This window comes from Gracilinanus agilis, chromosome 3 (assembly GCF_016433145.1).
Source record: "Gracilinanus agilis isolate LMUSP501 chromosome 3, AgileGrace, whole genome shotgun sequence".
NCBI classification, from domain to species: domain Eukaryota; kingdom Metazoa; phylum Chordata; class Mammalia; order Didelphimorphia; family Didelphidae; genus Gracilinanus; species Gracilinanus agilis.
The window spans coordinates 374,821,265-374,838,192 of record NC_058132.1 but is presented as its reverse complement, the minus strand read 5'-3'; the positions used below and the strand labels follow the sequence as shown (position 1 = coordinate 374,838,192).

General features: G+C 34.3%; 1 protein-coding gene across 1 annotated transcript in view; it reads left to right on the top strand.

Moving 5' to 3' along the window:
• BCLAF3 (BCLAF1 and THRAP3 family member 3) overlaps positions 1–16,928 on the top strand; it is an 83,698-nt gene that overhangs the window by 13,360 nt on the left and 53,410 nt on the right. Inside the window, exons 3-5 of the mRNA XM_044670135.1 lie at positions 7,142–7,216; positions 10,013–10,591; positions 10,951–11,620. Coding sequence (XP_044526070.1) covers positions 7,142–7,216; positions 10,013–10,591; positions 10,951–11,620 — 1,324 coding nt within the window. The remainder of the gene's footprint in view (positions 1–7,141; positions 7,217–10,012; positions 10,592–10,950; positions 11,621–16,928) is intronic.

The following is a 16,928-nucleotide window of genomic DNA, read 5'->3' as shown; positions in this document are numbered from 1 at the left end:
CCACGGTCACACGGCTAGGAAGTATTTTAATCTCTTATGAATAGTCTAAAAATGCCTATTTTAGGGGGCAGCTGGGTAGCTCAATGGAGTGAGAGTCAGGCCTAGAGACAGGAGGTCCTAGGTTCAAACCCGGCCTCAGACACTTCCCAGCTGTGTTACCCTGGGCAAGTCACTTGACCCCCATTGCCCACCCTTACCACTCTTCCACCTATGAGACAATACACCGAAGTACAAGGGTTTAAAAAAAATGCCTATTTTATTACTTATGAATATATTTAACTACTTAAAGGATATGCAAAAAATCAAGGATGTATGTATCAAGTCTTGAATAATTCAATTGCCCCACTGATTAAAAAAAATTCTAAAACAATTCTAATTGTGCTTTAGAAATGAATCATTTTTTTTTCTTATGTGCCAGTAGAAAAATAGCACACTTACATGAAACCTTAGTAAGATTGTATTTTTTCCAGTCAGAATGATAGAATTGCAGATGTGGAAAAGGACCTTCTAGAAGTAATTAATCTTTTCTGTGATATTTCTAATACGTGATCATCCAGTCTCTGAATAATTCCAGTGACTGAGAACTCAGTATTTTATTAAGCTGACCATTAGATTTTTGGATTGCTATAAAGTTTTTTAAATTGTTATTTGGCATGTTTTTGCTAGGCCTTTGGTGCAAAAGAATGAAGAAAAATAGCCTTACTCTTTTTAACAGGCACATTTCATTGATGCCTTTTGTATTTCTATCATGGCTATTTCTGGAAAAAAAAAGATAACTCCTTATTTCCTACACACTAGGAAAAATACCCTCTACAATGAATATATATATATATAGTCATCTACCATGGTAGTGTTGTCCCTGCTATTCTGGCCTAAGAAGGAATATTTCATTATCTCTCCTCTAAGATAGTAATTGGTTACTCGAAAGTTCATTTTAATTTTGATGTTTTCATTCACCCTTGTAATAATTGGGCAAAATATTATTCCAAGTTCTGCTTATTTCCTCTGCATCTGTTCATATAATCATAGATTTAGAGCTGAAAAAGGGCCTTTTCTCTTCTCCCTTCCGCTCCAAGCATATGTAGAGTTAGTGACTTCTGAGTCTGTTTAAAATTATGAGTCTGGTTGTAGCTTAAGAACTTTATTAAATCAAAAGTAATAGTAGTAATAAAGAGAGAAAAAAGTAGGAGAGCTGTAGAGAGGTACTTAACCTTTCTAATCTATTGCCGCCATTGTGGGCCTCCTAGTCTCCACCAAATGTCCAATCTGCTTCTTACACAGACGCCAAAGACCCAGACTTGCTCCTGGTCTGAACTTATAAGCTTTTTTCTCTACTCACTAACTCTCATATATCACATCTGAGGAACCAATCATAGTTTCTGATTTGCCTGGGCTGACCTGGGGGCACTGCCTATGGAACCATTGTTTCTTGTCTCTGTTCTTTAACTTATTTTTCTGAAGCTTGTCTATACCTGAATTTACTCAGTGGTATTTGACCTCCAGGTCACAGAGAGATGACATTTAAAAAAAAAAAAAAGGCAACACTGGAGAGAGAGAGAAATTCACTTCTGAAAGGTGACTCCAGATTGATTTCTAGAAATTGATAAACCCTCTAAAAATGGTTATTTTCCATTTTTTTGTCAAGGTGTAAAGCAGAAACTCTGCTTTTCATATATTTCTCTAATTAATACTTTTAAACAATTTCTCATATGGTTGTTGATGTGTTGCATTTCTTCCTTTGAAAACTACCTATTCATATTCTTTGACCATTCTTTCCTGGTATTTTGCTTAATTTCATTGCCTATCCAGAATCATTAGCTCACTTAACAGCTCCACCAACAATGAAACAGCATGTCTGTCTTCTTACAACCCTTTCTTCCAACATTGAAGGTTCTCATTTTTGCTCATTTGTAAAATGTGACATAAAACATCAATTAAAAAAATTTTTTTTTATTGATGTCTTAAGGCTTAAAATGTTATCCCCTCATCTTTTCTCTTTCTCCTCCCAGAGAACCTTATGCCTTATAACAAATAAATTAAATATTTAATATAATAACAAATTGAGGGGAGTGGGGAAAATGCAATTGATGGATACATTGAAAAAGTCCAAAAATATGCAATGTGTTTAATAGCTGATGTCCTCAAACATCCATGTGTTGTATATATCTTCTCATATCTCTTTATGCAAGTCATGCTTGATCTTTATAGTTTTGTTGCATTCACTTTTGATTTTTGGTGTAGAGTTGTTCTTTCCATTTACATTGTGGTATTTATTATGTATATTGTTTTCATGGCTTTTTATCAGTCTGTTCATGTAGATCTTTCTGTGTTCCTCTATGTTGATCAAATACATTACTATACAGTAATATTCCATTACATTTATGTACCACAATTTGTTTAGTCATTCCCCAATCTATGGGCTTGTACTTTGTTTCTTTGCTGTCACAAAAAGTGCTGGTATAAATATTGTGGTATATTATAAACACTTTCTTTTTATAGCTTCATTGGAGCATAAGACCATTTATACATTCTCTTGATTATAGATGCTTTGTCATTTTATTTGCATAATTTGAAATTGCTTTCCAAAATGGTTGCAATGATAACTTCACCAATGATGCATCAATATGCCTATCTTCATTTGCCTTAACTATTCACATCTTTTGTTATCTTTGCCAATTTATAGGGCTTGAGTGTAACCTTAGGGATGTTTTAATTTGTATTTCTCTTATTAGTGATTTGGAACATTCTTTTATATGGATGTTAATATTTTGCAGTTTTTTTTGAGACTTTTTTCACATCCTTACCTATTGAAAAATGGCTATTGGTCATATGTATGTGCGTATATATCTATTTATATCTATCTATATCCATCTATCTCTATCTTATCTATATCTACCTTTGATACCAAGTCTGTATCAGAGGTGTTTGATACCAAGATTTTTCCCCATATGAATGATTCCCTTTTTCTAGGTGCATTAATTTTTTATGTGCACATATTTTTCATTTTCATGTAATCAAAGTTGTCAGTTTCTCTTTTTTAATTGCCCCATTTTTTATTTAGTTAAGAATACATCTACCTGGGGGCAGCTGGGTGGCTCAGTGGATTGAGAGCCAGGCATAGAGACGGGAGGCCCTAGGTTCAAATGTGGCCTCAGACACTTCCCAGCTGTATGACCTTGGGCAAGTCACTTGACCCCCTACCCCCATTGCCTAGCCCTTACTGCTCTTCTGCCTTGGAGCAGATACATAGTATTGATTCTAAGATGGAAGGTAAGGGTTTAAAGAAAATAAGAATATATCTACCCATAGATGTAAGAAGTATATGATTTACTTAATTTCTAAGTTTTTAATAGCATGATCTTTAATATAGAATAATAATATACAATAGAATAATAATATATAATATAATATATAATAATAATGGGTCATATATTCATTTAGGATATATTATGGTATAAGTTGTAGGGTGTAAATTAGGTCTGAACCTAATTTCTGCCAAATTACTAATAATTTTCCCAGAAGTTTTTTTCAGATAGATAGTAAGTACTTGGAGTTCTTCTATTTTATTTTTTGAACAATTGGCTACTTTTTATTCAAGTACTTCTCTATATTGTGTACCTAATCCATTTGGCTGATGGACATTTTTTCCTTTTGTCTTTTTCAAATTTCACATATCTTCTCTCCTACTTCATCCTCTTCATTAAGGAAAATATAATTAACTGTGTTAAAAAATTGTCTGTTCTTTGAATCCATCATCTTTTTTAGGAGGTAACATGCTCTATCATGAATCCTCTGGAATAATTGGTCATTGATTAGTTATTAACTTCTTCCATATTACCCCTTCACTACTAACCTCATGAAGAAGAGGATTGTGAGAGAGGAGTGTGTTTAGAAATCCATCCTTGAAATTGGATGCTATTCCCTGCTTCTCTTTTCTTTCTTTCTTGGTAATGGTTTATTTTATATAGGACTAATCCTTTCCTTCATCTACTCTTCCTGCCCTACCTCTTATCCTCTTCTTCTCTCCGCATTGAATGAATTTCTGTATAAAATTGTGCCTGTGTCTGTGTATGCATTCTTCCCTCTTTTCAGATGAAAGTGAGGTTCAAGTGTCTACTTGTTCACTCTAGTTTTATGGAAATTTCCTCTTCTTCTTTTCTCTATATCCTATTTTCCCCTCCTATTCTTTTCTCCTTGGCACAGTTTGATAGACTCCTAGGCTTGGAGTTCAGAGTTTAGAGTTCAGAACCAACCTCAAATACTTATTATCTGTATGATCTAAAGCAAGTTACTTAACTTTGTTTACCTCAGTTTTGTCATCTATAAAATGGAGATAATAAAGCACCTATTTCCCAGCATCATTGAAGGATTAATGGAAATAGTCATTGTAAAGTACTGAACATAGTGTCTGGCACAAGCTATTTTTAAATGTCAGATATTATTATTTTAAGATCATGAAAATGTTTTTTTTTTTTAATCTCTTGGCTTTTGTCTCATTCTCTGACCCTTGATAATGATAGGGTTCTGATAAACATATATCTTCTCTCCTAATAAAATGTAAATAGTTAATCCTTGTTTAGTCCCATATGATAGCCTGCTCATAGTTACTTTTTTTTTATGTTGCTTCTGTGTTTATATTTTATAATTTCTGTTCAGCTCTGTTCTTTTCATCAGAAATGCTTGAAAGTTGTCTATTTCACTAAAGATTCTTTTTTTCTCTTCCTTCATAGGGTTTTACTCAGTTTTGTTAGGTAAGTTTTTCTTTGTTGAAAGATATTATATCTTTTGCCCTCTGGGAATGTTTTCCTTTGCTTGCTTGTAGTGGTGGTTGCTAAATCTGAACCTTTGTGTCTGGAGTTTGAATATACTATATCTGAGAGTTTTTATTTTGGGGTCTCTTTCTGGAGGTGATCATTGGGTTCTTTTGTAGTTTTATGGTTTCTTGAAATGTGTCTACACTCTTATTTTGGTCATGGCTTTCAGGTAGTCTTATGATTTCTATGATTTATTCTTAAATTCCCTCTTGATTTCCAAGTCATGTGTTTTTGATGTGAAGATATCATATTTTTACATTCTTTTAACTTTGTTTAAATATTTCTTGTTTCATGGAGTGCATTAACCTTCTATTTGGTCCATTCTAATTTTCACGAAATCTCTTAAATAAGACTTTGTTTCTCTTATGCTAATCTCTTAGTTCTCTTGCCATTTCTTTCTTACATAGCTCTCATTTCTTTTTCAGTTCTTTCCTCTAACTCATTTATAAATCTTTTTTAGTTTTTTTTTATACTCTTCCTCTCTTCTGTGAATTGTGTTTCAGTTTGTATCCAAGTTAGTTTTTCTTTGAAGCTTTGCTTATAGATGCTTTTGTAGAAGCTTTTTCTTCTCCTAGCTTTGTTTTTGAAACATCTTTTTCCCCATACTAGCTCTTTATGGTATTTTTTTTTTTTTACTTATTCTTCCAACCTTCTTTCCTGATTTTGGATTTTGTGTTAAGATCAGTTGATCACTTTAAAAGGCAGTATCTGAGCTGTGCTTGATCTTATTATGTGACCTTTTGGGTCCTTCTTCAGTTTTTTCCAAGTCAGACTAAGAAATTTAAAATATTTCAATGCTTCAAAAACAGTCTGTTTCAGAAGTCAGCTTTGTTAAGTTTCTGACTTGCATGTGTGTTTTAGCAACACAAGTCTGGGCTTGTCTCTTGTTGGAACTCTAGTAGACTGCTGTTTGGCCACTATTAGCCAGGTGGAAAGCTCTGTAGATTGAGAGAGACAGAAGTATAGACTCTGCCCTCATTTTTCTGCTGAGGTTTCCTATTATGGGGTGAATTCTGTGACCCTGTATGTTCATAGTATCAGAGCTGTTTAGCTGCTGCTTGATTTAGTCCAGGCATTTCCACTGTATTGCACTATATGCAATCCTAAAAATCACTACACTACAAAATTACTCAGTAAATTTTTGCACTATATGCACTCCTAAAAATCACTACACTACAAAATTACTCAGTAAAACCAATGGGCTTATGAGAAAAATGGAGTTAGGAGTATAACACTAAAAATACTTATGACAATGACACATTTTTAAAAAGATAGGAAGTTTATAAAAACAGTAGTACGGTTTTATAAATATTAAATTATTTTTAAAAGACACAAATTCTACATTAAATAGGGACAGTGTCTTCAACCTAGGGCTCCTGCTTGTTAGCCCTCTCCTTAGTTTTGACCTGGCAAAATCCAATTGCTTTGAGTAAGAGGGCCAAGCCTTGGTGGGCAACAACTGAGAAGAGGGAGAGCTTGGGGCAGAATGTGGGATTGGATGGACTGCTTGGGTTTGTGGGCTAACCTTTATCTGTCCATAGCTCCTACCACACCAAAAGATATTTAATATGGCACTTTACCTTGAAAAAGATCTGTTGTTTTTTTTGTTTTGTTGGTTTTTTTTGTTTGTTTTTTATTTTTTTTTTTGTGGAAGTAGGCATAAGAATGATTGTAGTTTTGCAAGATAACATATGATGAACTGCAGTAGCTGGTAAATGTTTGACATGTGCACATATACAAGAGCAAGCTTCCTTTATACTCGGTTTGGTGTCATTTTTGTTTCTCCTTGATAAAATCATATACAGAAATGCAGGTTTTTTAAATCCTTAACTTCCATATTAGGATCAATATGGTGTAATAGTTTCAAGGCAGAAGAGCAATAATGCAGTTGGGGGTTGGAGGGTTAAGTGACTTGCCCAGGGCCACATAGCTAGGAAGTATCTTAGGCCAGATTTGTACTGACCTAAATAATATTTTTAAATGTATAAACAAAATAATGAAATATACATAGGATTACAAAGAAGTCATTGATGGTAAAATATAGTTGCCACAATTTTTTTTTAAAGCATACAATCCCTGGTTAAGAACCTTTGGGCTTGAACATCTTTTAACTTTGAAATTTTGTGATTCTGAAGACTTAATACCTGTATGTCCTTGGGGAAGTCATTTATCTGGAGACCTCATTTCCTGATATTTTTTACAAAGGCTTTAGACTGATGACCTTTCCACCTGTACTTGTTAAGTGGTTATAGGCAGCTATCTTGTTTTAACAAATATAATCCATTGTTGTTTGTGGATCTTAATGATAAAATTTTTTTTTTTTTCAGTTTAAAAAGTGGATCGTGGTATACATGTCAAAAGATGGCAAGATCACGGTCCAGATCACCTAGGTGGAAACAGAGGTAAATATTTCCTTCTTTTTGAAATTCAGGGTTAGTTTAGTTAGTTGTGATGCATTATAACTTAAATAGGCTAGTACTGGCAAAATCCTGTATGAATTGAATGTTCAGACTATTATAATGGAATTTGATAATACTACTAAGTTATCTGTTTAGAAATCATTTCTGGCCTATCAGAGATGAAATTTAGGTGTGATAGTTTTAGGTGTTGAATTAGTAAGTGAAAACTGCTATGAAAACAGTAGGGGAAAAGAGAGAACAATATATGATGTATATTGGTTATTTTGCTGAGTTTAAAATTCTGGAACATTTCTTTCTTTTAAAAAACTAAATCCAACTGACTGGGAAGCTTGAGATGAGAAATTTGAAAGGGCATTCTATTTGAAATTGTAAGAATTAAAATTTAGTTATTAGCTATATATTAAAATTATGTGGCCGCCAGGAATCAACAATTCAGGTTGATTCCGTAATTAAATCAGACCCAAGTCAGCATCGGGTTGAGGAGTTTATTTACAATCAGGAAGGTGAGTAGGGATAAAGAGAAGAGGGAGGTTAGAAGTCTAAATAAATGAAGCTGTAAGCCGCAAGGCCCAACAGCCGGATAGGCAGAGTTTAGAATTGGCCCAGCTAGGCCAAGGAAGCCAGCCTAACTTACCCACGTGACAATACAGAGCATAAGCTGACTGTGGTCTCAGGAGATGCTTCTTCCTCTAGTTCCAGACGACAACTCTCCTCACAGGAAGTTCACTAACTTACTTAAAGAGAATGTGTCTTTCATCACTTCCTGTGGTCCACCTCTAATTCAAATGGACAAATGGCAGTTTCTACATTGATTTGGACTGCCCAAAGGGCAGTCCCTTATTCTTGATTTGTTACTTATTGTCACGTGTGGGTAACTCGTCTCCCCTCCCCACTAAGGGAGGTGGGAGTGACATCATTAGCACGCCTGGGTTGAGTAGATTTTTGACTATTAATGGGATCGAGCTAATACTATTTACACAGAATCAGACACCTGGGTTAAAATTCTAGCTTTTTTATCTTTACCACCTGTGTGAACTTGGACAAGTCACTCTTTTAGACAGCTTTTATTTCTTCCTCTGAGGGACTAGCTCCTTTTTAATGAGGGAAATAACATACAAACAACTATATAGATACAAGATAAATAATAAGAGTATTAGTTGGTGACCATAAAGGTCTTAAAAACTGAAAAATGATTTTATATTTGATTCTGGAGATGATTGGGATGGAGTTTATTGAAAGAGAAGGAATAGCCTGTACTTTAAGATCACCAAAATACTGAAATTAATGGATCCCTGTTATATCAATATAATAGAGAGATTTCATAACTAGGTTAAGAGGGTACCATTACTGTGGGTTATGTGTGGAGAAATAGAAATGTATACAGATTTCTGCATTTTAATAAGAATCCTTTTTATAGTTAAGTGATGTGGAAGGATCAAAAGGACAGAGGCTAAGGGTTTTGATCAAAATATTTAGTCACCTTTTTTTGTATAAGAAAGGTAGAAACTGCAGATACCAGTTAAAACAGTTACTGTTTTTACATTTAGGACCAGTTTTTTGTTGTGGGGAGAAACACCAATAAGAAAAAAGATGCATAATAGTGTTAGAACTAGAAAATACTTTAACCATCACTTTGTCCAACACCGTCACTCTATAAATGAAGAATCAGACACAGAGGGATAAAGTGACTTTCTAAAAATCACTACTAGTATAGGTAGGAAAGCTGAAACATGAACCCAGAATTTTTTCCATCATGCCCTGCTGCCTTTTAAATTTGTAGTGCTCACTAAAGATCAATAATTTTTAAAAATTAGTTTATTAAGAAAAATTCTCTCCTATCCCCAGTATGGCAAGGAGCAGGGAGAAGGAAGAAAAAGCCCCTGTAACAAATATGCAAAATCAAGAAAAACAAGTATTTTCTGTATTTTATTTTTGTATTATTGTATTTGTACTATTGTATAACATATTATTTCTGTATTGGCCATGTCCAAAAAAAAAATACAAATGGGTCCATCTTTGCTGAAGTTTTCCAAATAAGTCTTCTGAGAAATGATCCTGTTAATCTCCAATGCAATGCAAGAATCCCTTCTTCATATTGATTGATATAGTTATGCCTTCTCTTATTCAACTTTTTTCATACTGTGACCATAGACATTTAAGGGCACTTCTTTTGAAGTAGTTCCTATGAATATGCCCATCTCATTGAGTAAAATCATGCCACCTTGAATGTTTTAAAAATCAATTCCCTTCCCACTTGATCCTAACATTTTCAGATAGCTTACTCAATCAACACTTTGGCATGAGGAGTTTCAGTTGAAGAAGGAGAATGCTCACATATTGGTATTTAAAAATAAAACACATCAAAATAGAGTTTTTTGAGGTATGGTGTCAATAAAACTTCAGGAAAAAGGAAATGCAGTGAGAGAATTCATTGCAGGGCTTTATCTTAATATAGAAAGGCTTTTTAGAAAAATCAAATAAAAACAACAAAAAAAAACCACTCACCTGTCTTTTTGACTATACTGGTCTACCTAGAAGAGTGGCCTTATGTAGGTTATATCTGAATGCTCAGTGTTTGCTTACCTAAAATTCTGACATAATCACCACTGAAAAAAGGTGCTTGTATCTATATGTATATTTTTAGAGACCTGGGGAAACATGAAATTATTTATAGGACAATTGGGAGTATAATCAAGTAATTTTACATTCTTACTTTGACAGTCTTCAATTAATTGTCTTAAAATGGAATCACCTTCTCTGTTTTGTTTTTAAATACAGGTCTTTATCACCAGAATTTAGGAATACTGAACACTATAGGCAGAGATATCCCCATGGCAATCATGACTATGAATACAAGGGGTTCAGGAAGGATCCCAAAAGGACCATGCCTTGGAGAATGGACAGTGAGAAATATGAACAAAATGATTCAAGAATCTCCTCCCATGGAAATGTACATCATAGAATTTATGAACACAGATCACCTTCCCCAAGTGTAAGGAGGAATTCTTTAGAAGATACTTACAGTTATAAGCCTCACCGGGGATATTCACCAGAAAGGGGAGATAGTAGTCGAAAATTTCATTATATTTCCAAATACTCAGATACACCATCCTACAAAGAGCATGAATGGCATTATTCTTCACAAAAAGTACAAGGAAGATATGTGCCTGATGATGCCAGATTTACTGGAGTTGGAAAAGAAATGAAGCATTTTCATAGATCAGCAGACTCTTTTAAATTTGAAGGAAAGTGGCACGAAGATGAGCTGAGGTACCAGAGGATACAGGAAGACAAATATGCTCAGTCACCCCGTAGAGGTCCTGAAGAACTTGTGACAAGGAGCACTTTTCAGAAGAGGTACAGGAAAACATTAAACCTGGGTAATGTAGTGTAAAGCTTCCAGTGAAAAATAGCTTTTTACATTATAGTTGAAGAGAACCATCTTGAAAGGCTTTTGTCTAAAACATTTTTAAATATTGTAATTTTGTTATGGGCTTTTGGGAATCCTGAAGTATTTATCTTTAAGGTAAAAATCATGTTGATGACTAGAATATTTTTTTAAAGATATTTTTCTTTTAACTACTTTGTGCCTCTCTGCACAGGATTATAGGCTAACTTCTGCGTTTTGCTTTTAAGGCCTTTCTGTACATCCTACACATATAAATTCTCACTTTCTTCTCTCTAGTGCAAGTGTAAACTGCTTTATGTCAACACAGGTATCCTGAGGATGGTGATTTCAGAGAATATGGACATACATCAAAAAGAACTAAAGACATGGAAAGATACGAAAACAGAGAGCCATCCAGGAATTCTAAATGGAAATCAGAACACTCTTTTCTGCCTTACCAAGAGAAGAAAGGACAAAGAAGTGTTGAATCCCAAATCCATCGATTTTCAGAAAGGGAATACATAGAGGAGAGTTCGTTAGCAAAGATAACCTATAGCTATCGACACAAACATTATAAGCACTCAGATGGGGAACAGTCCTTTTCTAATGGAAGAACACAGAAATACTCCAAGGAAGAAGACAGAAAATACAATTCTCCAAAGAGTTCTCTAAATCGAGAGTTAGGTTATTTTAGTAGTAGTAGTGGAAGAATGAGAGAGACTGAAGAAGGGAATATTGATACTTTAAAATATCATAAGAAGGCCTGTCCTTATAAAAATGATACTGACTTGAGACTCTTTAATAACAAATTGAAGGAAAGAGTAAAGAAAGACATTGATTTGAAAAAAGAGCATGATTCTTCTAGTAGCCAGCATGATATGAGTCATAGACCTCCAGATAGGAAATCTTCTAATGTCAGCCTGAAGAAGAAATTGCTTACAGTTAAAGTGGATATGAAGAAGACAATAGATAAATACAGGTATTTATCTTTTTTTGAGGTCTACTAACATTTTTTGCTTCATTTTTGCTTTGGGTTTATGAAAAACTAGAAAAATATCAAAGTAGCAGAGCTGATCTTACTTTTTCAAAAAGTCCAATAATGGCAGTGGTACAATGACAAGTACATATCAGTTAATTAAAACAATGTAAATTCTACTGATACCATGACTCCTTAAATCCTTGGATAGAAACTTAATTATAGGTAGAAATTTTAAAGTCCTAAGATTCTTTTCTGAATTTTCGAGAAAAGTAACATCAAGTACATGTTATAGTTAGGTCAGACATCCATGAAAATAACTTTTATCTTAGACTTAGTGGGTTGGGCAAAGGGGAATAGTTGGTTTGAGATTGTAGGTATTGGAGAATTGGTTGGCATTTTGATCAGGCAAAGAAAGGAAGAAGTAAAGGAATTAGAATTTTGTCTGCCTAAAACTGTGGATCTTGAAAAAAGCTTTTATGATAGCCATTGCTCTTTTGCATCCAGAGTGTACCAAGAATAGGTCATTTAAGGGCTTTAATGTGGGGCTAGATAGGTTTCTCTTTAATGCCTGCTCCCCTGCCCCCCACCTCCAACCCTTAAATCAGAAACATTCTCTCCAGAGAGAGAAGGTGACTAGGAAGAAAGAAAAGAGACCATAAACTACTCCTTTTAACTTCCTACTAATTTCCACTTACCCAGAAAGAACTAAATGAGATTTGCTTTTAGGGCCAGCCTTAAGTCAAAAGAGATTATCATTAAATTAATTAATTAACTGCTTATAGAATGCCAAGAAATCCTAGAAATGGCTTTCATCTTTGATTCATTTGATCATTCTTAATCATTTAGATATATAAGAAGTGTAAATGTTACTGCTAATTGGGATGACAACTTAAATCATCCATAATGACTGATGAAAGATTTTTTTTAATAGAGAAAATCAGTTCTGGACATATTTACAACATGCTTGAAATAGGGAAGGGAGGATTCATTGTGTGAAGAAAAGGCTCTTAGAAAAGTTGGACTAAAATAAAGAACACTATTTTAAAATGCTTTTAAGACTAGCTTAGAAAATGGCCAAAAGGTAAATAATTAGTCCTGTTCACCTTTAAATGAATGGACATAAATAGAAGGGGGAGCAGGATAAGAAGGGGAGAGCAGAAAAATACTATTTTTCACACATGGCTATTTGTTGGCATCTTTGTTTCTATTATTTATGAATTTATCTTTTAAAAATACAACATGGTAGAGTTTATTGTATAGAATCCTTTTCTAGACAAATTTCTTTAATGGAGATGTCATTCATTCTTCATATTTCTGGTTCTTGAACAATTCCTTTTTTTCTTTTTCCATTCACCTATCATTGAAACTTTCCCTAGTTGGCAGAAATTGTTCCTTTCATTTAATTATATGTTAATATGTAAAATATATCTCCAGGCAATCTCTTAAGATTAAAAGAGGTAGAAAAATGGTCAACCATTAAAAGTATTTGAATTGATTTTAACACCCCTGACATTAGTTTTTTTTTCCCGTTTCCTTTAAAAAACATTTTTCTATAAAAAAAGAAATGTTTAAGCTGTCCTTGTGCTTTATTAGAATGTAAATTCCTAGCAGATATGGAATATCTTCTGTATTAGTAATGCCTAGTCTAATTCTTTTTAGGTTCTGAGTAAATATCAGATGAAATTAAGCGTAGCATTCCTATTTTATCTACCATTTATTATTTAAGATATAGTTAATATCTCAGAAAATATATTAGTGAAAAAATAGAATTTTGGCTAATGGGGAGAGGGAGAGAAGAAGAAAAGGGGAGGAGGGGAGAGACAGACAGACACAGAGACAGGAGATAGGAAGAGAGAGGGGAAGAGAGTTGTGTATAGGGAAGTAGTAAACTACTGGCATGCTTATATTATTAGGAACTCTACTTTTGACTATATTTTAGTCTTTGAGATTTTTTTTTCTCGTTTGAATACTAATTATACATACTTCCTGAAATGACCACTTTGGGGTTATTTTGTGTGCTTGTTTATTTTAGAGTTGCCTCTTAAATCTACTAATATTTAGTATTCATATCTTCTAATTTAGAGTCGACAAATGTAAATCATACTATGTACTGCATTAGTCAGAATATAGGACACCTTCAAATATATGCTGCATCCCTAAGTATGATCTTGGAAATATAAAAACTATAGATATATACTTTAAAATCATACAATTTATAGCTTATGCTGTATCTTTTTAATAAAAGGCAACTTTGGGCAATCTAATCACTGCGTTTCAGGCTCTGTGCAACATTTCCGGTACTCAAGGAACTTACATTCTAATAGGGAAATGACAACAAGTACATATATAAGAAAATATAACTTAATTGTTTTTTTTTCCTTTTTTTTTTTAAAACCCTTCACTTCTGTGTATTGGCTCCTAGGTGGAAGAGTGGTAAGGGGTGGGCAATGGGGTTCAAGGGACTTGCCCAGGGTCACACAGCTGGGAAGTGTCTGAGGCCAGATTTGAACCTAGGACCTCCTGTCTCTAGGCCTGGCTCTCAATCCACTGAGCTACCCAGCTGCCCCTATAACTTAATTGTTAAAGAATAAATAGAAATAAATGCAAGGCAGGGCAGAGGGTATTAATTCAGGCAATCAGGAAAGCTTTATTGTAGAAGTTGTTATGGGAGTGAAGATAGATACCTTAGTGGAGTGGATGACTAGGGGTTTATACAACTGTAGAAGAAGCCAACAGGATGAAAAAAAGTAGCAGATAAAGGTCTGGGATATAGGGAAGTTTATTCTTTCTGGGATGGGTTTGATATAGTGGGATGTATAGAGTAAGTTGAGATGAGACAGTGGAGGCAGGAGTTGGAAATGATTTGCTCCTACATGGCCAGCAGTAGTGCGATAAGAAGAACAGAGTGGTTCATTAGCTAAAGTAGTAGAGTGAGATGAACAAAAATGGTTACAGCCTCCATAGGGTTTGTTGTTAGGTGAAGAAAGGCTGTGGGCATGGGTTACTCTGCCTATTCCTTTTTGGGGGTGGCTAAGTTAAGTGGAAGAGTGAAAAATACTATAGCATCTCCCTGATTAGAAAAGATTGATCCTTGGGCCCAGGCCTGGGTCGTCCTTGCCTGCTGCTTCTCCCCCTCAGTGTGGTGTTATTTATTATGATTAATAAAAGCAGATGAAAGTTAGATACAGATCAGATTTGATGGTTGCTATGTTAGCTCTTTTAATTATAATTTTCTTTGAGTTTTTATAAAATTAGGTTAAAAAAGTAAATTATGCTGAAGAATAACAGCTTTATTCTTAGAAAGGTTTGAAATTGCTTATACCATGGTAACCTTGATTTGTATTTTTAATATATTTTGAAAAGAGATAGTAGTCTAGCAAGAGGATAATATTGCTTTTGGTTTTTTTTTGGTTTTTCATTAAAAATTCTGATAAGTTAAATTTTACTTATGTTTCACCTATTACATATATTTATAACCCTTATTTTCCATCTTAGAACGAATACATTGTACTGGTTCTGAGGCAGAAGAATAGTAAGGGATAGGCAATGGGAGTTAAGTGATTTGCCCAGGGTCACGCAGCTAGGAAGTTTCTGTAGCCAGATTTGAACCAGGACCTCTCTTGTCTCTAGGTCCGGCTCTATCCACTGAGCCACCTAACTGCACCCTATAAATGAATTTTTAATCAATTATTGGATGCAATTTTGGATCACAGTACACTTTTACCTTTTCTTTTTGAGAATAGCAAAAAGTTTGGTTATTTTTAACATTGCTAGGATAAGCTTTCAGTTTTTCAGACTTGTTATTCAGGTTTTATGTGAATGGAGCATGAACCAATTTTTGCCTTCTTGACAGAGAGCTTAATCTTTCTGAGAAACCACTGAATTACTGTTTAAACACTTTGTTACTTTATATTGAAATGTTGCTAAAAGTTAGGATTAACTAGGATTTTTATATGGAGAACAAGTTTTAGATTTACTAAAATCACTGTTAAGAGATGGCTACTGAGAGACTTTTGGATGCTTATTTAATGGCATAGTGCAGTGCAATGGGCAAACTATGGCCTGCGGGCCAGATGTGGCCTCTTGAAATGTTCTATCTGGCCACCTGACATTATTCCTAATCTGACGGATACAATGAGTAGGATACAATACAATGAAACTTGGAAAGAGTTGCCTTAGAAACAGACCGAGAGATGAGCATTTCCTTTCCTTTGGCCCCCTCTTTAAAAAGTTTGCCCATCACTGGCATAATGGAAAAGAAAAGCTTTGGATTTTGAATCCTGGGATTATAGGTTTGGAGTTGGAAGGATCATAGCTAATAGGTGCTTACTATTAATGCCGGTTGAATTAGTTATTTGTATTTGAGCTGTCCTTGGTTGCTCTGGGTGGTAAAGATCTTTAAGAGAAGTCCCAATAACCATTCATTGGGTTTGTGGGGGATTCTTATGAAAGTTATTGGTGGGTACTGAGATTCATTGATAAATCCTTATTTATTTCCTGGATAAGGAAACTAGAGCTCAAAGAAGTAATGTACTTACTGTATTAGTTCAAGGTCAGACAACTAGCAACTTAAATAATTAGGATTTTAACCAGATCCTCCAGCTTTAAATCCAGTGCTTTTTTCAGTGTATCATATTAAGAACTTTAGATTTGAAACTTGACTGCCAATAATTAATTTTGTGACTTGAGACAATTGACTGCCTCTCTGGACACAGTTCGTCATCTATAAAATAAGAAGATTGTTTGGATTAGATTTTTAATGAACAAATATCTATTTTTCTCCTTTCCTCCCTCTCTTCCTCCTTTGGGAGAAAAAGGAAAAGAAAACCCTTGTAACAAATATGTATCAAGCAAAAAAGAAAAAAGGTCCCTCATTGGCTATTTCCAAAAATGCTCATATCATTTTGCACCCTCAGTTCTCTGTTAGGAGGTAGGGAATATCCTTCATTGTTTCTCTGAAATTATGGTTGGTTATTGTGTTGATCAGAGTTCTGAAGTTTTTCAATGTTGCTTGTCTTCACAATTTTGTATTGTATAAGTTGGTCTTTTGGTTCTACTCATTTCACCCTGCATGAATTCATACCAGCCTTACCAGGTTTCTCTGAAACTGTCCCTTTCATGGACTAGATGATATTTGTCCTTTCTAAAGCTCTTTATGTTCCTATAAAAGTCAGGAAATGGTATGCCAAAACTTATATTGAATTATGTAGAAAGAAGAAAAAATGACTTCTTTCTCATTAGCAGCAAGTCTCTTCACAGATCAGTGGCATTATATTGGTGCATTTTTTTTTTCTGTATTTGCAAATTATGAGAAGCAGAGACTGAGG